The 22655-nt window shown below is 43.6% G+C and overlaps 1 protein-coding gene across 3 annotated transcripts in view; it reads left to right on the plus strand.

Moving 5' to 3' along the window:
* LOC143828385 (DNA-binding protein SATB2) overlaps window positions 1-22655 on the plus strand; it is a 179914-nt gene that overhangs the window by 105548 nt on the left and 51711 nt on the right. For 2 of the 3 annotated variants that reach the window (XM_077318779.1, XM_077318780.1), the window contains 2 exons: window positions 9145-9357; window positions 14514-14669. In XM_077318779.1, coding sequence (XP_077174894.1) covers window positions 9145-9357; window positions 14514-14669 — 369 coding nt within the window. The remainder of the gene's footprint in view (window positions 1-9144; window positions 9358-14513; window positions 14670-22655) is intronic. The other variant, XM_077318782.1, reaches the window with a different exon arrangement.

Raw genomic sequence — 22655 nt, forward strand, 5'->3', positions numbered from 1 at the left:
TTAGTCATTAGGCGGATCCCCTGTCCAAAGTAGTTATAAACCAGCAACAAGTGGCTTTCCAAAAAGCAAACTTGGTGACCAGACCCTGCAATACACCCAGATGCAAACTCTGACCCTGCTTAGGCACCCCTACTCCAGAACACTGCCCATACTCTCAAGGGCTCTTTCACCTCTTCATGCACCAGTATGATTCAACGCAGTTATCTGGTGACAACGACCTTCTACAGTCTGCATGAGACAGTTGTCGTACAAAAGAATAAATGATTGCAGGTTTGACACACAAAGCCCACATCAGTTGTCAACCTGCAGGTGAACATTTCACTCTACCACTGCATTCTCTTGCCGACCTGAAAGTCACCGGTCTTCGACAGGTAAATGTCAGTGAAAGACTCCAGAATGCAATTGTTGGACTTGTTCGTCAATAGGAGTAAGCAGAGAATGGTGGTAAAGGTGTCGAGCCATTGAATGTGTTAAATTGCTTAGCACAACTAGGGTAGCACATTATCACCACGGCCATTGTGAATGGGCATTATACATTATACATCGTGCCATGTTTTTCTCTGTGTTTGTAGATATCTCCTGCTGATTTGAAAAGCTAGCTTGGTGTAGTGATTAAGAGCAGCAGCCTCTAGTCTGGAGAACAGGGTTTGATTCCCCGTTTGGTCTAATGGTTAGGAGTGCGGACTTCTAATCCGGCATGCCAGGTTCGATTCTGCACTCCCCCACATGCAGCCAGCTGGGTGACCTTGGGCTCGCCACAGCACTGATAAAACTGTTCTGACCGAGCAGTGGTATCAGGGCTCTCTCACCCTCACCCACCTCACAGGGTGTCTGTTGTGGGGAGAGGAATGGGAAGGCGACTATAAGCCGCTTTGAGTCTCCTTCAGATAGAGAAAAGCAGCATATAAGAACCAACTCTTCTTCTTCTTCTTCCACATGCAGCCTGCTAGGTGACCTTGGGACAGTCACAGTTCGCTCTGGAGTCTTTCAGCCTCTCCTGCCTCACAGGGTGTCTGTTGTGGGAAGAGAAAGGATAGACAATTGTAAACCACTGTGAGGTAGTAAAAAGTGGGGTACAAAAAAATCCAGCTCTTCTTCCTCTTCTATCAACATTAGGGGGCGGGGTTCTTTTTAGATATAGGCATTGATTCCTTGTGTTCTCTTAGAAAACACTACATGTTTTTGTTTCAGATCAGTATGCATTAATTTAACTTTCTCCATATTCTATTGTTCTATTATGTTACTTGCCATTATCACTGTATTGTTATCTGTATCATTTCAGTTTCACGTGAACTGCCCCGAGCCTTCTGGGAGGGCAGTATATAAATATAAACAAACAAACAGATCCAAGCTAGAACTAGGAACCATAGAAATCCAAAATGGCAAAAAAGGGAAATGAATACGACTTGAATTGCAAACTATTGCTGGAAGTTACTACTGACTTAATTGTTTGTAGATGAAGACAACCGTAGCATAGATCATATTCCTACATGACTGTTTCTAAATTCAGCAGATCTATTAATACCGGGACTCCTGGGGGTATGTTCTTGAGAAGAGATATTTTGGCATTGGTCAGTCTTCTGGTAATGTATGTGAAATTGCCATTTCATACTCTGAGCTGTGAAAATGGAATCTGAGTGGGGATGTCAACTTTTTTTTCTTTTCTCTGATCCTTTTCCTTAGCAGCATTCTGTGAACTGCAAGTGTGGGAGGAAAGTAATAGGAAATGCATCATTTCTGTATTTCTGCTGTTAAAGGCACAGGAATGGTGTAGTTACAGTGGTTAACAACTGTAAATAGCATAATTTAGCTTTAAATGTTTCTGGGGATCAGTGTTTGCTCCATCGTGTTTCAGACATCATATTCCTTAACTGAATCAGTACCTTACTGGTCCCACACACGTAGGGCCTTTATTTTAAACAATAATAGGTACTATAAATTATTTATTATTTTATTCATTATATTTATATACCGCCCTCCCCGAGGGCTCAGGGCGGTTTACAGAAAACAGGAAAAGATACAGATAACATATGGTAACAGGTGATAACATTAATAACATTATAACAATAACTTAACATGATCATAACAATAACATTATAAAATAGAAATTGCAATAGTCTCAGCTCAACTTTTACTGGGACCCAGTGGGTAAGGTTGATTAGTGTCAGCTGTAGTGGGGGAGGACTTGGGGACCAATTGGAAGCAGTGGTTTGGGTTGACCTCAACCAAATGCCTGGAGGAGGAGCTCCCTTTTGCAGGCCTTGTGGAACTGTTTAGGTTCTGTCAGGGCCCTGATTTCTGGGAGCTTGTTCCACCAGGTGGGGGCCAGAATGGAGAAAGATCTGGCCCTTGCTGAGGTAAAGGTATCTCCTGTGCAAGCACTGAGTCATGTCTGACCCTTGAGGTGACACCCTCTATCGTTTTCTTGGCAGACTCAATACAGGGTGGTTTGCCATTCCCTTCCCCAGTCATTACCGTTTTACCCCCCAGCAAGTTGGGTACTCATTTTACCGACCTCAGAAGGATGGAAGGCTGAGTCAACCTTGAGCCGACTCGGGATCAAACTCCCAGCCTCATGGTCAGAGCTTCAGACAGCATGTTGGCTGCCTTACCACCCTGCTCCACAAGAGGCTCATATCCAATAGGTACTATACATATATATGTAATAAACAGCTCTACTCTACAGGTTCTTGGATGATGAATCTGCCCTTAACCCATTTCAGTCTGTTTTCAGGTCAGGATTTTGGAACTGAGACAGCTTTAGTTGCACTGGGGTATGATCAAAGTTTGACAGAAGACAGTCATTCCTTTTGATACCGTTTCACCCCTCAGCAGCCTTTGACATAGTTCGACTGTACCATTCTGAGCTATTTATTGGAACATGGAGTTGGTGTTAAGACAAGTAGTCCTTTGGTAGTATCTGTCTTTTCTGTCTGTACATATACGATTGTACACATTTTGTTCCTCCACCAGAATCAATTGGGTGGTATTTATCCTCTAAAGCAGGGGTAGTCAACCTGTGGTCCTCCAGATGTTCATGGACTACAATTCCCATGACCCCCCTGCCAGCAAACGCTGGCAGGGGGCTCATGGGAATTGTAGTCCATGAGCATCTGGAGGACCACAGGTTGACTACCCCTCCTCTAAAGAGCTAGAGGGATCAGCCCATTCACCCATGCTGTTTAATAAACTTTTATATATGCATTTCCCCCCCAATATATACATGAATATATTCCATAACCTTGACTCTCCCTTGCCACACTTCCAACATGACTCTTTGAAATAGTTCATTGTGCTGAAGCTTTCTGCAAAGTAGCAGCAGCGTCCAAAAGAGAGCTTTGAATATTAAATAACAATTTACCTCTCGTTTCTGTTTTGGCATTCGCCATAGATTAATGATGGAGGCTTATTTGCATTTTACATCAGCATTGTTGGAGGCCTTTCTTCCCATTGATTTAAAGTAAGATGTCTCTATATTGCTAGTAAGATGAGTATTGTTGGTTATCTGGCTCCTTAGCACACAACCAGCGAGTGGCAATGATGATGCAGCAGTGCCGTCTTTCTTGTAGTTGAAGGCCTCTTGACATGTTACAATGGCATAATCATACTATAATGTGTAAAGGGAGCCTAAATTTGTTTCAGTTTATATCAGCTTTCTGATCTTGTGTAGAATGTTCTGACTTTGAGCTGTCTGTGATTTCTCAGAGGTTCTGTAAGCGTAAGCAGTTAAACCCATAATCAAGATTTTGAAGCCATATTATGTGTAACCCTAAGAGATTGCACCAAGCATTTTGAAGAAACTTCTTTGAGCCCATGCTTCCTTTCACTTCAAAAACACTTTTAAGTATTCTGGGGTTTTTTTTCCCCTCTGGAAGTTTTGTATTTGAGTTGGAGCTGTCTTTTCCTCCACTTTGAGTTTAAAAATAAAGATCTTTATTGATTCCATTTATAATTTTAAAAGAAAATGCAGCAATTGATAGAAGTTTCAAATGTAAATGGAGCTGCGGATGTGTGATAACTAATCTTGACTCCGCACAGCTTTGTTTACAATCAGATCCTGTAAGTATCACATTTTCTGTCTTCCCCATTTGTTAGAAGTCTATTTTAAAACACTATTGTTGAGGGTAGAAGACAATTCCCATAAAAGCATCCCAGTTTAAGACACTATATTAATGAGCTGCCTTAATGGGTATAGGCAAATATGTGACCAGTAAAAGTTCGATTGCAGGCTTCAGTCTTTATTGTAGCTTTCATGTTGTGTGCCTGGCTTGTGTTGTAAACCACCTTGTTCTCTGACCTTCATAATTCCACGTAGGGTTGGCGTTCTAGATTTGCGTGACTAGTTACTTCATAGTTTGTCCAGTTTAAATAAAGTGGGAGGGGAAACGTCTGTACGGGGAATGAACTAATTTAGCGGATGGAATGTTTAAGAAATGTTGTGGGTTCCCTCCTCCAGCTTGTACCCTGTAGCAGAAACATATTTTGCAGAAATGAAAACAGTCTTCCGCTAACTTTAGGCATTTTTTTTTTCAAAAATAGCAGTGCTTCGGTTTGTTTGGCTGGGCGAGTTCCTTTACCACACACCTGGTGTATATCACTTTAAAAATAAATTATGCCTCATTAAATTACAATTAAATGAAATCATGATCGTTTGTTTTTCTTGAAGGAAGATGCTTTGCATATTGAATGCCTAATTTGTTGCAGGTGAGAAAAGGCTGAACAGATTATTTGGTATCACTTTATTTTAATTTTTTTGTGATGCTGATTGTTGGTTAATTTTTATATAGACTAGTGGCTCTGAATTATATCAACATAAATGATAGGTGCTCCCACAGTATTCTGCTTTATTGACTTTTCTATCACTCTGTCATCTCCTTGCCACAGATTATCAACACAGTCTGTTAGAGTAATCTATTCAACCTTGCAAGGAAATAGATTTTTTTGAGACTTCAATTGCTCATGAATAGGCTATTCATATGCAGGCTACTTCCCTACTTGCTTCATTCTGGGGTCCTCAAGGCCCTTTCAGATCTGAAAAGACACCATGGGGAAGGTCTAAAAATACACACGCAACAGAGCCCAGGTTAGGGAAATAGTTTGGTATTTCTGAATTCCTCCCACAGTACTAAAGTCTTGTCTCCGGTCTAGTTATCATCATCCTTTATTTAGTTGGGACCTGATCTTCTTATCCTCTTGGGTCTTCCAGGGGAGTATGACCCATCTGGGACTCACAGCTCCTCCACCACCAGATAAACACCAATAATATATTTCTGTATTCAACTTTAGCTTAGTTACATCTCCAAGGCTCCCATTCTAGGACATCACTTTCTGCTCCCAAATCTGACGAGAATAGACAAATGGGGGGGGGGGGAATTGCCCCAGGGACCTGTAGTCTATTAATCCAAGGAATTCCATGCAGTTGTTGAACAGCAGAGGGATGCCCTCAAACAACAACCAACGAACACCATCTTCTGTAAAGACCCTGAGATTTTAGCCTCCATTCAGTACAACTGAAATAATGATTGAACTGGGCTCAGAAAATTAGTTTCCTCTGAGGATGGGTGATGTTCAGCCCTATTTTCCAGGTTGGAGAAGTTGAAAAGGCTCTTAAAGTGATGGCTTGTAACATCTGTCTCTTTCCAGAAAGCTGGAACTATATTCTCCTGTAAGGATACAGTGACCTCGATCACACAGGATACAGCCTTGATTACACAGCCAGCTTCCCAGTGTTAAATGCTATAGATCAGAGTGGGCCCAAGTGGACCTGATGTGCAATAGGCTGAACTTTGCACTCTGTATCCTCAACTGAAAGTAATCTGTACAGAGACTGAGAGCACTGGATACTACTCCTTGCTCCTCCCTCTCCAGCTGAATTTCCTTTTGGAGGAAGATGGGAGTATAGAGGAGCAACTGTAACAATGTAGTTAAGGTCTGTAACACTGGAATCTGTTGTGAAGATAGTTCCTAAGCTATGGCCAGGGGTTACTCCTTGTCCATAATAACAGCTTCTTCTTTATTCAAATATTTATGGGCTGATTTTATTTCCAGTTAGCTAATTGTTAACTAAGAAGATAAGGAAGCATTCGACTTTCGATTTGTAAAGGAATTAGAGTAAAAAAAATTGCTTATGGTCAATGATTAGAATATCGAAGTCTGTTAATGGCGATGCAATAGTTTTTTCTCGATGGTAGCTGCATGTATTACAGGTTCTTGTTAGGCAGGTACTGTCAGCACAAAACCCCGAACAGCAAAAAAGGTGGAAATGAAAATTGCAGAGTTGATGCAGTCCAGTCTTCCTCCCAACTGCTTTTACAATTTGTTTTTAAAAGCTACCATGGTAGACTTGGAATTTCTCCCAACATTGTGTCTACTTGGACTGTGTTTGGTTGAATAATCCTTTTACAAATACTAGGTGTTGCAGCCTGACCTGTTGGTTGTCAACTATTTTTAAACAGTTAGAGCCACATGCAGAATGGCTGCATTCACAGCTTTACTGTCAACTCACTTGATCATAGTTATGATGTTCTTTGGTATTATTGGCTGATTATGCCTTGAGTATATTGTAAGCATTGCTTTTATCATAAAGGAATCATAGAATAGAATCACAGAGTTGGAAGAGGCCTCCTGGGTCATCTAGTCCAGCCCCCTGCACTATGCAGGACACTCACAACCCTATCACTCATCCACTGTAACCTGCCACCCCCTTGAACCATCACAGGATCAGCCTCTCCGTCAGATGGCTATCCAGCCTGTTTAAAAATGTTCAAAGTTTTTGAACATTTCAAAACCCACCACTGTCAGGAACTTCTTCCGGATGTTTAAGCAAAATTTCTTTTGGATTAATTTCATCCCATTGGTTCTGGTCCGTCTTTCCGGGGCAAGAGAGAACAACTCTGCTCCATCCTCAGAAGAAGGAGGAGGAGGAGAAGGAGAAGTAGTAGTAGTGGTAGTTCTTATATCCTGCTTTTCTCTCCCCGAAGGAGGCTCAAAGCGGCTTGCATTCACCTTTCCTTTCCTCTCTCCCCACAGCAGACACCCTGTGGGGTGGGTGAGGCTGAGAGAGCCCTAATATCACTGCTTGGTCAGAACAGTTTTATCAGCGCCGTGACAAGCCCAAGGTCACCCAGCTGGCCGCTTGTGGGGGAGTGCGGAATCAAACCCAGCTCGCCAGATTAGAAATCTGCATTCCTAACCACTACTTGATCACTTAACAATATATGCCAAGTTTATGTCTCTTCTTTGGCCAGGTTTGGTAGCCAAGACAGTTCTGTAGTACCGAGGTGTAAGATTCAATATGTGTGTTTAGACTGTAAGGCCGTGATTTGGAGGGGGAGGGCAGAGTATGTGTGTTCTGCTGCTGTAGCTCTCCGATGTAAGTTCTTGGTTGGGAAGCACAGTCCAGTTTGATAGTGTCTGCTATAAAACAGCCAAGGGGGGAGAGACAAAGACGGGTGACAATATGTCCTTGTGTGCCAACTGCAATCTCTGGGCATTGCTCTGTTGGCTATCCCACCACTTAGGGTGACCAGTCTGGCATCAACCAAAGCCCAGGCCAGCCTTTCTCAACTTTTTTACCCTTGAGAAACCCCCTGAAATATTCTCCAGGCTTCAAGAAACCCCAGAAATCATACAACCTAGGGTTGGGAATCATAGCTGTGTACATGCACACCTGGGGCCCCTTCCCTTCCCACCACCTCCAGGCTCATCACTGGCCATTTTGGGAGGGGAGGGGGCCGTCAACATGACCATATATGGTCATATCATGAAACCCTGGCTGAGAAAGCCTGATCCAGGCCTTATCCACCATGGCTCCGGCTCTGTGGAATTGGCTTCCTGAATAGGTGGGGAGGGGGGGCCTTCCTTGGAGACCTCCAGGAGGTGCTTCAAGGCCGGCCAGTTTGCCAGGGCTTCAGAGAGGACTAGAAGGTTAAATATTATCTAGATAGGGAAGGGAGGGAGAGATGGGTGTGTGTTACGTTATTATGCTTTTAAGTAGAATTAAAAAAAAACTATTGTGATTTGCCTTGAATTATGAGGAAAGTGTGTATATATGTTTTATTAAATAAAAGGGGATAGATTTCAAGCAGCGGGGTGCGGGAAGGAAGCCTATGAACTTGAGTGACTGCTTGAGTGACTGCTGCCTGACCAGTTATTTGTGAGGTTTCTGCATGCGTGACCTAGATTGGTTGTGTGGCCACAGGGTTCTGACTTTACCTGTAATTGTATAGTATTGAGAGCACACAGTGGGCTAATGGGCAATTATCATTTTTCGGAGGAAAGAGGCATTTTTCGGAGGAAAGAGGCATGGTAGCAACACCGTTACATCAAAACATAAAGATACAGTGTGATAGAACATTTAAGCACTATATCAGGACCTTGGCTAGCATTCTGCAGGTTCCAATATGTGTAATATTCAAAGACGCGCAACCCAACCCCTGATTTCTTTCATGTAAAAAAAAGCTCAGAGGTGTGTGATAACTATGGTCAGTGCCACCTCCCGACTCTCTTAAGTGAAGCAGCGAGAAAAATTTCAGATTATTAATTTTTAAGGTATCCCATCTAGAGAATTCCTCATATTTGCAGCATTTTCTCTCTCCCATTAGCAAGAGCCGACAAGTTCGCAGTGAATGAACTGGAACGTCCAAACCCTGCCAAACATTTTTCTTCATAAGTCTCCTGTGCTGTTTAAATGTCTGAACTAAATTTACCAAACTTGGCAGATTCCTGAAGATGAACGGGGCTGCCAAGTGTTTCCAGCCTCAAGCAGGGGAAGGAGGGAGGAAGAGAGCGTGAGAGAGAGAGACAGAGACAGAGAGAGAGAGAGAGAGAGACAGAGCACACACCAATAGTTCCTAAAATATTTGCAGGAGGCACCTGGCTATAATTGCAGTTGTAGAACGGCGTCCTACTGCCCACCTGCCTCTCTGGCACCTCTGTGTTCAGATTGCTCTTAAATGGATGACTGAATCTAAACAGAGTCGCTCCCTAATAAACCAGAGTTCCCAGAAAAAATGAAACTTGCTTCTACGAAACCTTTCCCTGCGCTTCGACAACTCGCGAAGGGTCTCAGCTTTGCAACCTGGCTAGTTTTCGGCAAACAAATTTTTAAAAAGACTTGGTCTTTTTTTTAATTTTTTGAACCAGGGATTGCTATCAGAGATCCTGCGTAAAGAAGAAGACCCTAGAACAGCCTCCCAGTCCCTCCTGGTAAACCTGAGGGCAATGCAGAATTTCCTCAACCTGCCTGAGACAGAACGAGATCGTATATATCAGGATGAGAGAGAGAGGAGTATGAATTCCAGTGTGAGCATGGTGTCTTCAGCTGCCAGCAGTCCAAGTTCCTCCAGAACCCCCCAGGTAAGGTTCAACCCTCTTATGATTGCTTTCAGAACAGTCCTTTGGCTTAAAAAAACCCTACAGCCAGGTGTCATACAACATGCCTTATCAGGATTTCCTCAGGTGGGGTACCCAAATGTGACCTGGAAGTCTAATCTTTTGCAGATTTGGAGCTGCTGCTAAGAAGGATCTGTTGTCTTCCAGCAATCCTTCCTGGGTAAACCCCATAGGTTTCTTGCTTACTAATGCTGCAAATATAAAGAATGAACTGCAACGGATTACATGAAAGAATTCAAGTACCAGAGCATACTTCTCCCATTGGCCATGATCTCAAACTCCAGACGGGGCTGATGTATACCTCCAGTGCTGTGTGGGCAGTGCTGAGAAATACTCCTCCTGTGGGTCTCCACTGAATGCCTCAGAGCATTTATTTACAACAAAAGGGGACAGCCCCTGCGTGTTCTCAGCTTTGTTTGTGCCTTTCAATCCCTGTGTGTATCAGATTGGTTTTCTCAGCGATGACCCTTAGTTGCTATGCTAACAAGGAACTGCTGCAGTCACTTCTAGCTGGTGGGAAGCCAACCTCTTAGCAGCAACTAGAGCAGTGTAAGCAAGGAGTCTGCCTATGGCACTATGTGCTTAGAAGATATAGCTGGTTCAGAACAGGGTATCCACGTTGGGACTTGGTGCCTGGAGCACATTACACCTGCCTTTAAGGAATTTAACTGGTTTGTATCTGAGTGTAATTCAAAGTGCTAGTGTTAAATCATAATAAAGCCTTAAACATCTGGGACTGAGATGTCTAAAGACCAGCCTGCTCCCTTATACCCCTGCCCAAGAGGCAAGATCAGTACCAGGTACTCATGTTGGGATCACAGATGGGGTGGTAGTAAGCTCTCTCCTTTTTGCAGGGCAAAACAAGATGAAGGCTGAGAGCAGAGGCTGGGAGGCATTGCCACCTGGTGTCTGCCAGTACTTGGGGGTGGGGGGGGGGAACATGATGACATGTCGTTCCTTGTTTGAGACCCAAAATCAAACTTCAGAACTGTTATTTGGAGGAGTGCAGGCTATGTTGCTCTACAGGCATTGAGTAAATATCGTGCTTGGGTTGTGATAAAAAGGATGAAAACCAACTGAGAATCGGTTTGACTGCAGATAATAAAATAATCAATTTGTAATTACCTAGCAGGTAAAAGAGAACACTACCAGCTCGGGGTTTGATTTTTTTTCTAAAAGAAGAATTTTATTCTGAAACGTTTCCTTAATTAGATAATTCATTTGGTAAACTTAGGGCATGGTGTGTGCAGTACTTTTTAGCCAGCTTGGTGTAGTGGTTAGGAGTGCGGACCTCTAATCTGGCAAGCCGGGTTCAATTGTGCCCTCCCTCCCCCCCCATGCAACCAGCTGGGTAATCGTGGGCTCCCCCACAGCACTGATAAAGTTGTTCTGACCGAGCAGGAATATCAGGGCTCTTCCAGCCTCACCCACCTCACAGGGTGTCTGTTGTGGGGAGAGGAAAGGGAAGGCAATTGGAAGTTGCTTTGAGACTCCTTCGGGTAGAGAAAAGTGGCATATAAGAACCAACCCTCCTTCTTCTTTTAGTAGCACTGAATCCTGGAACTCTGATTTTTCAGACCTGGCCACCCGGGCTCCAAGGCTGTCAAATTGCATATAGCCTGGGTTCTTCCTGGCCAAGCATTTGCTAGTGCTTAAGGGAGGTGCTCTGTCCCTTCTCCCAAGCTGTGAGCTCTTTATATAATGCCTATCAAAGGAGTCCAGTCGCGTCCCCTTGAGTGGCCCCCAGTTTTTGGTCTGAAGTTTTCTTCTTCACCCTATTGACTGATGCTTCAACATGCTTGCTAAGCTATTCACATACAATACAACCAGTCTGACCAGCATTTCTCTCACCATTGGGCAAACTTGCACAAACTCTGACCCGCAGCTTGCTAGGTCTTGAGTGAACTATGTTCCTGCAATCTTCAGAACAGAAGAAGAGTTGGTTCTTATATGATGCTTTTCTCTACACAAGGGAGTCTCAAAGCGGCTTACAATTGTCTTCCCTTTCCTCTCCCCACAACAGACACCCTGTGAGGGAGGTGAGGCTGAGAGAGCCCTGATATTACTGAAGAAGAAGAAGAAGAAGAGCTGGTTCTTATGTGCTGCTTTTCTCTACCCGAAGGATTCTCAAAGTGCCTTCCCTTTCCTCTCCTCGCAACAGACACTGTGAGAGGGTGAGGCTGAGAGAGCTCTGATATTCCTGCTCAGTCAGAACAGCTTTATCAGTGCTGTGGAGAGCCCAAGGTCACCCAGCTGGCTGCTTGTGGGGGAGTGCGGAATCAAACCCGGCACGCCAGATTAGAAATCTGCACTCCTAGCCAGTACAGCAAGGTGGTGTACAGTCATTGATGGCCTCCCCTCCTTGATCATGCAGCCAATGAAACCTTACAGGTCAAAAGATTCTTACTCAGCTCCCAAACAGGCAACCTGCAGTGGTTTCTCTGAATATTGGAAAGGAGGTTGGCTTGCCATGATGGGTGGCAGAGCAACAACAGAGGACAGGCCTGGAGGGCCCTTTAAGACTTCACTCCCTGCCCCTGTGCACCCAGATGGGCTTCCTGCAAACTCTGCCCCTTCTGCCCATTGCAGGGGATGGGTGGGATGGAGTGGCGTTTTAGTTGAGGTATGTTTCTAATCCTCCAGTTACCATTCCCCCCCACACACACCAAGAGTTGACAGCATTTGAAAATTGCTTTTTAACATACTAATTACTTATCCCTGTATTGTGTCTCTTTAGTCACCCTTAACCGGCTAGAGTAGAAAAGGACAGAAGCCTGATTTTGAGAGGTTTTTTTTCTGGGTTATGCGAAAGCAAGAGTGGGGAGGAGGGAAAGGAGAAAGCAGCACAGATCCTGCAGAGGGAAGGAGCACAGCAGCAGAAGTGGCCATGCTTCCGTGATGCTGGCTTAGCCTTCTTGTGGATACACACAACTGGTTCTCCCCCACCCAGGAGGCAGATGGGCCTCTCGATGATAACCATGCCTGTATAGGCAGAAGTCAACTTATTAGCTTTTACGTAACATCATTCTGTTTGTTCCAGTCACAGGAGAAAATGTATTTTAAAGACAAATTTGTTTCCTGTTGCCAAAGTTAATTCTATACCATACCAAACGTGGTTTCCATAGCTACCAATCTGTGATATGCTTTGCAGTGGGGTGGGCACTATGAGAGAGTATTGAGAAATAGAATATTACCCTTTTCCTAGTGTGTACCTTTCCTGTCCTTTTCGTTGACATCCTCAGTTCACGATGGTTAAGTTGAAGAGCCGCTGTTAAGCAGTGCCAAACTGGTGTAGTAAAAGAGAGTCCAAATCCATTGAAGGTGAACTTGGAAAGGTTCAATTGCTGGTTCCTGCTATTTTGGGGAGGTTATTTGATGGAAATGGAGAGAAATTAGGAAAGGGCCATTACCGCAAGGCTGATGTCAGCAAGGTTAAAGGTAAAGGTATCCTCTGTGCAAGCACTGGGTCATGTCTGACCCTTGGGGTGACGCCCTCTAGCGTTTTCATGGCAGACTCAATACGGGGTGGTTTGCCAGTGAGTGCCCCCTCCCCCTCCTGTGTTTATAATGGGGCACCTTTGCAGAGTTACTCTGTAGGACTGCATAGTTAACAAAAATTGGGTTATCCTGCTTTAAGGACAGTTCAGCAAAAGCTGATTTTTCTTTTCGAACAGCAAACCTACATGACTCTTTGATCACAGAAAGACTAAATATTCAGTGCCATCTCTATATCAGGTAGTTTTATGGTACCAGCACGGAGGAAATGACAACACCAGATCTCATGTTTGGCCCAAGTGTGTTGCTTGAGCTCCTTAATAAGTTTTGTCCTTGGTGTGTGTGATCAGCAGTAAAATGATAGTTAGGTATACTGTGCCAGTCATCTGACAGTTTCATTAACATACTTCTGAGGTGGCCGTGTTGGCCTGCAGTAGAAGTAGTGGGTTTGAGTCCAGCAGCACCTTAGAGCAAGGATAGTCAACCTGTGGTCCTCCAGATGTCCATGGACTACAATTCCCATGAGCCCCTGCCAGCATTTGCTGGCAGGGGTTCATAGGAATTGTAGTCCATGAACATCTGGAGGACCACAGGTTGACTACCCTTGCCTTAGAGGTCAACAAGATCCTCAGGGTCTAAGCTCTTGAGAGTCAGACCTCTTTTATCTGATGAAAGGAGCTTTGACTCTTGAAGGATTATACCTCCCATATCTGGTTGGTTTCCAAGGCACTTCTGGACATGGATCTGATACTTCTGACCCAACAGCCTGCCTGAGCGCATCTCCAGGATGCTTCTAGTATCAGTTGCCTTTCCGTCTCCATTCCCGAACTTCCCTGGCTCAGTATCAGGTAGTCCCGGCCTTCACCGGTTTATTGTCCTTCATTTGTCACAGAAGTTGATTGGAAACCATTCAATTAAAAGGGGAGTACGACGGAATTCACAGAACAGCAATATGACTGTTGGAGACCAAGGGCAGCAATCAAAACCCACTGACGAGCCCGGCGTTATCACTGTCTTTTCATTTCCGCTGATTTCCTAGGTGAAATTAGGTGACTGTCTGGCCAGCATAATGATGGGAAACCATACATACATATAGCTTTAATAAAGGATGAGACAGTCGTGAGGGAGTGCATTAAATTGAGTAATAATTTATTATTTAGAGACCTCTATGCATTTATTCATTTTTTCTGGGAGAATAGGCTCTTCCTCTAAGGTATACTGGGAGGGGGGAGATTTGGGGGGGGGGGCAAAAATTCAAACACGTATATATTGTATTTGTTGTAGCTAATTGAATCAGGTAACTGTTTGAATCCTAACACCTCCAATTGGGTAGCCATTCAGTTTTTTCCAGCATATATATTTCTGTATGTGTTAGTGAAAGAAGGAGAGAGAGGTGTATGTGTGAGATTCCGGGGGGGGGGGGGGTAGCTGTGTGTGTCCTATAGGAATGCTCTGCAATTATTTCCAATCACAATTAACCTGATTAGAATAATGGACAGGAAGTGTCCCTCTGTAGCTAATGCAGTTTGGCATCAGCTGACTGAAATCCTTTGATAATTTCTGCACAGATGGCTGGGCTGAAAGCAGCACTTTTTTTAATTATTATTTTCATGGTCTCTCGGTAGGCCAAAACCTCGACACCGACAACAGACCTCCCCATTAAGGTGGAAGGAGCCAACGTCAACATCACAGCTGCCATTTATGACGAGATCCAACAGGAGATGAAAAGGGCCAAGGTGTCTCAGGCTCTGTTTGCCAAAGTGGCGGCCAACAAAAGTCAGGTGAGTCAAGGGCTCTTTTTCTTTTACTTTCTTTCTTCAGGAAAAGAGAAAGCATTTGAGGTTGAAATTAGACCCATCCCTTCCCCCCGCCCCCCCACTAATAAAAGTCCAGCTGTTTCTGCAGTTATAACGAGGACAATAATCATCATCTCTGGAGAATCCATCATGTTTTTGTAGCTCCTGATGATTTCTTCTTCTGCATGGAGTCGCTAGCAAAAACATAATCTGATCATTCACCTCTAAAAGAAAGTTACAAAGAAACAAATGGATAGCGTGTCTGAATTCCCCCCCCCCCCCTCAGTAAAGTGAGGACCTTTAACAGTCACAGCAGTTTGGTTCTTCTGTAGGCTGGGTTGGTCACGGTTTTAAGCTTATGTGTGTGAGTGAATAGATGACACGGGCACATCCTGAAACACTGGAAACGCAAAGGAACGAAAAGGGAGCTTCTAGGACCATTTGCACAAACATAGACAGTCTTTATTTATTTATATTTATATACGGCCCTCCTCCGAAGGCTCAGGGCAGTTTACAGGGAACAGGAAACAGATACAGATAACAGATACAGATACGGTATTACTACTACATCACTGTGGATTTGTACAACAATACAGGTAGAGGGACCTGCCTCTCTCCTCCTCATATTATTTTACCCTTTCTAATTCACTGTATCTTTAGGTGCCCCACTTGTTCTCAGGAGAGCCTCTGGATTAATGTTCACACAAAAAGGGGCAAACCCCTCTTTTGCACAATATGAAATGCAGAAAAGGAAAATGCCATGGAGCCCCTTGTACACTGTTAAAGGAATAAAAATCTCATGTACCACATGGCAAAATATAATGAGAGCTGGAGCTGTTAAACGAATAAAGCTGTTAAAAGCGTAATGCCACTTGGCACAACTACTGTGCATTTAACGGTTTTCCACTGTGTAATAAATGACATATGTGGTAAAAGTGCACAATTGATTTTGCAAACGTGCCCTTTCGTCCTTTCCATCATACAAATATCAAAGATGTCTGTGCAGGCAAGAGTGGATACCTCTTAATCGGGATCCTTTTAGTGCAAACCGAATTGCCAGGCTCTTTCTGAGGTTTGGCACCAGAATGCCTGCAAGCTTCCTGTTGTTTTACGCAGCAGTGTCTTGAAATAGAAATTCTGTGAGCCACCCAAAATAAAATGATTTGGGTGGCTCACCAAACTCCAATCTGTGCCAGCTTATATGTTGAAAATTCCAAAGGCGCTGGTCACCATCCACTTTCCTGAGTTAGAAGCCATTAACTGTTGTGGACTAAAGCAGGGGTATTCAACCTGTGGTCCTCCAGATGTTCATGGACTACAATTCCCATGAGCCCCTGCCAGGGGCTCATGGGAATTGTAGTCCATGAGCATCTGGAGGACCACAGGTTGAATACCCTTGGACTAAAGTGTTGCAGTACATGGTGAAGCCAGCCTGATGTTAAGCATTTGCTGGCAGGGGCTCATGGGAATTGTAGTCCATGAACATCTTGAGGACCACAGGTTGAATACCCCTGGACTAAAGTGTTGCAGTACATGGTGAAGCCAGCATGATGTTAAGGTTGGACATATGGGATACGAGAGACCCAGGTCTGACTCCCCACCCGTGCCATGGAAGCTTGCTGGATGACCTTGGGCCGGTCACAGACTCTTAGCCTAAGCTACCTTACAAGGTCCTGACCAGGGTATAGCAGAGGGGAGGAGAACAATCTCGTAACCCACTTCACATCTCCTTTGTAAAGAAAAGTGGGCCGTAATTATAGAAGTGAAAAAAATAAAATCGGTACATAATGCCAAAAGAGAAAAAATCAGTTGAGCAACAAGGGCTCTAAAACGTGCGAAGACAAAATTTGCTGTAGCTTTGCCCAGTGTCGCCTCATGCACAAGCTTTTCTGCATATGTGCTTTTATTTCACAGTTCTAGCAGGTAGCGTTGATTGTCACATCAAGCTTCAGCATGGTTATGAAATCCTGGAGATATTAAGGCTTTATTTTTGGAGTACAAACAAGAAATTCTGTGAGCACTGATAACCACATCAAAAGTGTACTATGAGCCTGAAGGTGCTGTTTACTGTAACTGGCTTATTAGGGTCAGTTTCCCAAGTGCTGGCAAAACTGTTTTTGATGAGCAAGGTATCTTTTTTTTTTTTTTTTTTTGCAGCCTGAGCTTTTACATTCTTGTCTAACTGTGACTAGTGGTGCTTCCACCTCCCTCAATATCTATCTGCTCACCAAAACAGAGAGAGTACAGAGGAGAGCGAGGAGGATGATCCAGGGTCCAGGGACCAAGGCTGAGGGAATTGGGAATGTTCAGCCTGGAGAAGAGGAGGTTGAGAGGAGGCATGATCGCTCTCTTGAAGTATTTGAAAGGTTGTTACTTAGAGAAGGGCAGGGAGTGGTTCCTGTAGGCAGTAGAGGGTAGCACCCGCAGTAATGGCTTTAAACGACACGTAGAACGGTACCGGCTGGATATCAGGAAAAAATTTTCAGCGTCAGAGTAGTTCAGCAGTGGAATAGGCTGCCTAAGGAGATGGTGAGCTCTCCCTCACTGGCAGTCTTCAAGCAGCAGCTGGACAGATCTCATGGATACTTTAGGCTGATCTCCACTGAGCAGGGGGCTGGTCTAGATGGCCTGTATGGTGTCTTCCAACTCTAGGATTCTAAAATTTAAAGCCAGTTTGGTGTAGTAGTTAGGAGTGTGGACTTCTAATCTGGCATGCCGGGCTTGATTCTGCACTCCCCCACATGCAGCCAGATGGGTGACCTTGGGCTCGCCACGACACTGATAATGCTGTTCTGACCAAGCAGTGATATCAGGGCTCTCTCAGTCTCACCCACCTCACAGGGTGTCTGTTGTGGGGAGAGGAAAGGGAAGGCGACTGTAAGCCGCTTTGAGCCTCCTTCGGGTAGAGAAAAGCGGCATATAAGAACCAACTCTTCTTTTTCCTCTGAGTTCCTATGGAGAGTCAGTAGAACATCATAAGAAATGTGTGGGACCTGTAGGGCATCGAGTCCTAAGCCCTGAAGGGGCTTATAAAGGGGGCATGAAGGCCACACTTTAAACACGCTTACCACTTCCTCCTCAAATCATTTCTTGGCAAAAATCAGTCTCAGCATAGCAATTCTATACAGACAGACAAGTACTATGACAGCAGTAGAAGAGTCTGACATGGTACAAGTTAGGATGCGGTCACCGTGTTCTCCTGTTCATCGTCAACAGTTTTTGTGCTGAACCCCCCCCCCCCCCGCTACTACACTGTGTGGCTCATGTGAAAGCAACACATCCGGGTCACCTACCACTAAGTCTGGATGGACACTGTTGAGAACAAATGATAACGGTCTGCCACCATGGGCCCCCACGAGCCAAAAAAATAATAAAACAATAAACATCTCTCCGAGTTGATTATGTTTGGGCACACTTCTAGCTGGCACACTTCTAGCTGGCAATGGGGAATTGCACTCAAAACTTTCTGCCTCTCTAAATACTACAGAACCTTTTCTCTGGCTCAACTGAATCTTTTGCCCTCAGAACTTCTTGAGGAGAGAGATACCTTCTCATTCCATACTCCCAATGCCTCTGTCCCTGCCAGTCAGTACAGTCGAAACAAGCATGAATGATTGCACTGTAAATTCTACAAGGACATGCGCTCTCCATATACTTCACCCCTATTCTCAGTTCTCAGGAAGATTGGGTACATTTTACACATCCCACCTCCTTGCAGATCATTCAAATCAGACCTCCATTAAAGTGGCCAAGTTTCATGCTAAGGATTTTATCCACAAGGAAACTGATGACCCAAAGTTTTAACACTTAGCATGTATAAGAGGGGTTTTAAATTTGAAATTTCTTTAATGCCTATACATAGTGTGTACTAGATACAGACTTTGCTGTTAAAATGTTGTTTGATCTCAGGATCATAAATAATGTATATATGCACATTGGGGTCACTTACAGGTGTGGGAGAAGTTTTTCCATACTCATGTAGAAAAATAAGATTTTCTAAATTCACTAAGAAGAAAAGGGAGGTGTATGGTACATGTGTTTGGCCTTTGGTTAAGTACCAATTAAGTAATTAGTATGTTTTTATATATTTTTGGTATCTGTTTTATTCTAATGTGAGGGGGAAACTTGTTCAAGCCCCTGCTAGCTGGGGTGTGTGATTTATCCCTGACCCAACCCAAGGTCCCTAAACAACTAACAGGAAGTAACCAAACTGGACCATCTACAAAGAAGGGTCTTTGAGCCTGTGTGATACAGTGGTTAAAAGTGGTTTCTAATCTGGCTGGGTTTGATTTCCCGCTCCTCCATATGCAGCCAGCTGGGTGACCTTGGGCTAGTCACAGCCTTGGTAGTGCTGTTTTCACAGAGCAGTCCTGTCAGGGCTCTGTCAGCCCCACCTACCTCACAGGGTGTCTGTTGTGGGGAGAGGAAGGGAAGGCAATCGTAAGCCACTTTGAGAATTCTACATGTAGTGAAAAGTGGGTTATAAAAACCAATTCTTCTTCTTCTGTATACTTGGAAGACTTAACTAGAGGGCTTCCCTCCACCCCACCCCTCAGTAAGCAGCCTAGAGAGTACAGAATATGCTATTGGACAATGGAATGCTAAGTGCAGGGGAATGTCAGTTAAAAAAGAAGGGGATGGAAAGGAAAATCATCCTTTTTGAGATGCTGATAACACATAGAATGCTGGAGTAGAGATCTGGTGGGTCCTTGGAGGAATCCCCTGCTGGCAGAATACTGGTTTTTAGCTGAATGTGGTGATCTAGATAGAGAACCTGGTTGAGATCAAAATTCACATATTTTCTTCCTTTGTGACTTTGGTTCAATCATTTCCCCTCCATTCCAGCCTACCCCATAAGTATGTTGGTAAAGATAAAATAGAAGAAGCAAATTAAGAATGTCACCCTGACATTCTTTGGAAGAGCAACAGGATAAAAGTGTAATGCAGTCCAGTGGGGACAAGAGGCAGTTCCCCGACATCTGCCATGATCTAGTTAGGGGAGATGGTCTGCATGCTAGGGAAGTTAGCCTAGAATATTCTGGAATTGAAGAGCTCAAATGATGGAAAAATTATAGTTGGCCCTTTAAAATTGCAGTAGATTGTAACTATTACACATTTAATTACCTAGTGTTACGTTACGTGAAACCTTTATTGGCATGCCTTAAGAGAAAAGAGATTTTACATAAAATAAATTGGGTTACATCAAACCCATAATAAAACAAGGCACAGGTTGTGCCTTGTTTTATAATCTTATGTAGGAAGGGGCAATAATCTTATGTAGGAAGGGGCACGAACCTAAAACTTCCAGTTCAGTTTGGGGCAGCCCCCAAACCAAGAGATGATCTGACCAGTTCAGATCCCCCTGAAAGCAGGGGGAGAAAACTGGACAGGTTTAATGGCTCACAGCCATTTAAAACTAGTAGCTGACAGGTAAACTCAGCCCACTGTTAGGTGTAAATGGCAGCAGCCATTTCACTGGGTGTGCCCATCAGCTGGGCTGTATGTGTGAAACTGGCCAGTGAAATTATTCTCAGCCATTTTAGTCTAACAGCAGGTTGGGTGCAGCCATCAGTTGCTTCCCTCTGCTGTCCAGTTCAGGGAAGGGTCCATCCCCAGACATTAGTTGGGGGCTCCAAACTACACCAAGTTTGTGCCAGATTTTGATTTTTGATTTTGATCCCTAGACGTATGTTCTTTTTGCTGTCTTTTTGGTCTCGATATTTAGTTTCCACCGTTGTATTTTTATTTTTCATTCCTGGAGCCATGGAGGCTTAGAAACCAGGACTTGTTGGGATTTTAATAAGAATCATGGGGCAAAAGGAGCTTCAGAAAATAAGCTTCAGCTTCTCACAAATTAATTTACTGTGAAGTTTAGATTGGAAAATATGCAGGTATCCTTTCTCCTCCCCTATTAACACAGTGGCCTTTTATGCATTAGTGTTTCCCTTTGCTTTTACCGTGCATTTCCCTTGGGTGTATATTTCTCTTCTACATGCCAACTCACTTTCACTTCGCAGGTAGTTGTTCTTTCGTTTTCCTTCTGGATGGATTTAACTCCCTTCAGGGCTCAGTTTGTTTTTCATTTGCTCCACGACCATTTCTTTTAAAAGCCCTGGTTTTTCGCCTTTCTTGGCTCTCAAGGCAAAGGAAATTCACAAGCAGAACGATTCCATTAGATTCCCCCCCCCTTCCCCGAAGGCCAAAACTCCACCACCAACGTTGTGGCACAGTCTCTGCTCACTGATCAGTTTCAAGCAAGGGGTGCCTTTTGAAATTGTTAGGAGAGAGTCTTAAAACTGCTTTCATTTCTGAGTAGCCATCTTAGTAGAAGGCTTCCCCCTCTTCATCTTGTCCAATCCTGTTTAAGCCTTTAATTTTTTTATAAGCCTCCCTTAAGTCTTGCAAGCATCGTTCAGTGTTGGTGTCCGAACCATAGCAGCTGGAGGGTATCCACATGAATAGCTTGTCTATAGTTTTGACACTTAATGCTAAATCTTAATTTGCGTTAGACTTAAGGTGGGATTATAAAAATATTTAAATGCTTAAGCAGTACAAAAGTTTAAATATGATGAAGGGAGGGAAACCTTCTACTAAGATGGCTACTAGGTAGTGAAAGCAGCTTTAAAAATCTTTCCTTACAGTTTCAAAAGGCACCCTGACTTGAAACTGACCAATGAGCAGAGACCAGCCAGCAGCACAAAAAAAACTCAGCAATCCAGTTTTTCTAATTAATTTGCAGAGTAGATAGATAGATAGATATTCTTTATTATGGTCATAGACCAGCATAAGATGATACAGAAACATCCATTAAAACCAGAAATTAAAACATCTTAAAAGATAACAATAGAAAATAGAATAAGGTAGATAAACACAGCTGTCCAGTTCACTTAAAACAGACCAATCTATTACGAATTTTGATCGCTGCTGTGCATAACTTGGCAACTCTATAAGTTGTATTATTTTCTATATCTGCAAGCAGCAGAGAAATGTAAAATTCTCCTGATCACCCTGGGAATCTGCCTAGCAGCGGAAGAATTAGACTATTTCGAATCTCATTATAGAATCGACATTGAAAGAGAACATGTTCCATGGTTTCTACATGTCCAGAGCCACAGGTGCATTTCCTTTCGGTATAGGGTGTTTTCCTGTATCTTCCTTCTAATACCGCCGAAGGGAAGGCATCACAGCGTGCCAAAGTGAAGGCCCTCCTATGACTAGGTACTTCAAGCTTGGCCAGATATGTCATAGGGAAAGATGAATATCTATTGGGTTCACTAATAATGAAAGATGGATTATTAGCTAGGTCCTGTTGGTGTTCTATGTCGGTCAATCTCTGCTTAACTTCTTTGGCCTGATCATATCCCATACTCAGTAGGAACTCAGGAGAGAACCCCAAGAGTGTGATTTTAGAATATGCAGAGTAGTACTCTGTAACTTAGATGAGTAAAATAGGAGAAAAAAGAAATATGCAGAGTGTGGGATCAGAATGCGAATTAAAGGGATACTGGCTTCAGTTTGAGCTGTGTATACCAAAAGGGCCAATCTCAGGTAACTGAAAGAAAGGGGAAAAGTTAGAAATTAGAGGTGTCCGCTTCACAGCAAAGCTGCCTAATTGTGGTAGATAATTTTTGGTAGGTCGTGCTGTAACTTGGGAGGACCTTCAACAATTTTTACATCTTTGTGTGGTCACAGGGGATCATGGGGAAACACAAAATTGAGAGATCATACCTTCTGTAGCTTGCTTAAAATATCTACAAAAAATGATCTGGTGGTCAATAATTTACAGAGATCCAAAATGAGATTGTAATTAATTGAAGCAGGGAAAGTTAAGAAAAGACTGGATGGGGGGATTCAGGTGTCCTTTTAACTCATTCTTATAATGATAGTTCATCCTTGGTGTCTTGCTTGTACCACTCATAGGAGATAAAAAGATTTTTTCAGGGCAAATCACGATGTGATGAAAACAACCAA

The sequence above is a fragment of the Paroedura picta genome, unplaced genomic scaffold (genome assembly GCF_049243985.1).
Source record: "Paroedura picta isolate Pp20150507F unplaced genomic scaffold, Ppicta_v3.0 Ppicta_v3_sca22, whole genome shotgun sequence".
Lineage (NCBI taxonomy): Eukaryota > Metazoa > Chordata > Lepidosauria > Squamata > Gekkonidae > Paroedura > Paroedura picta.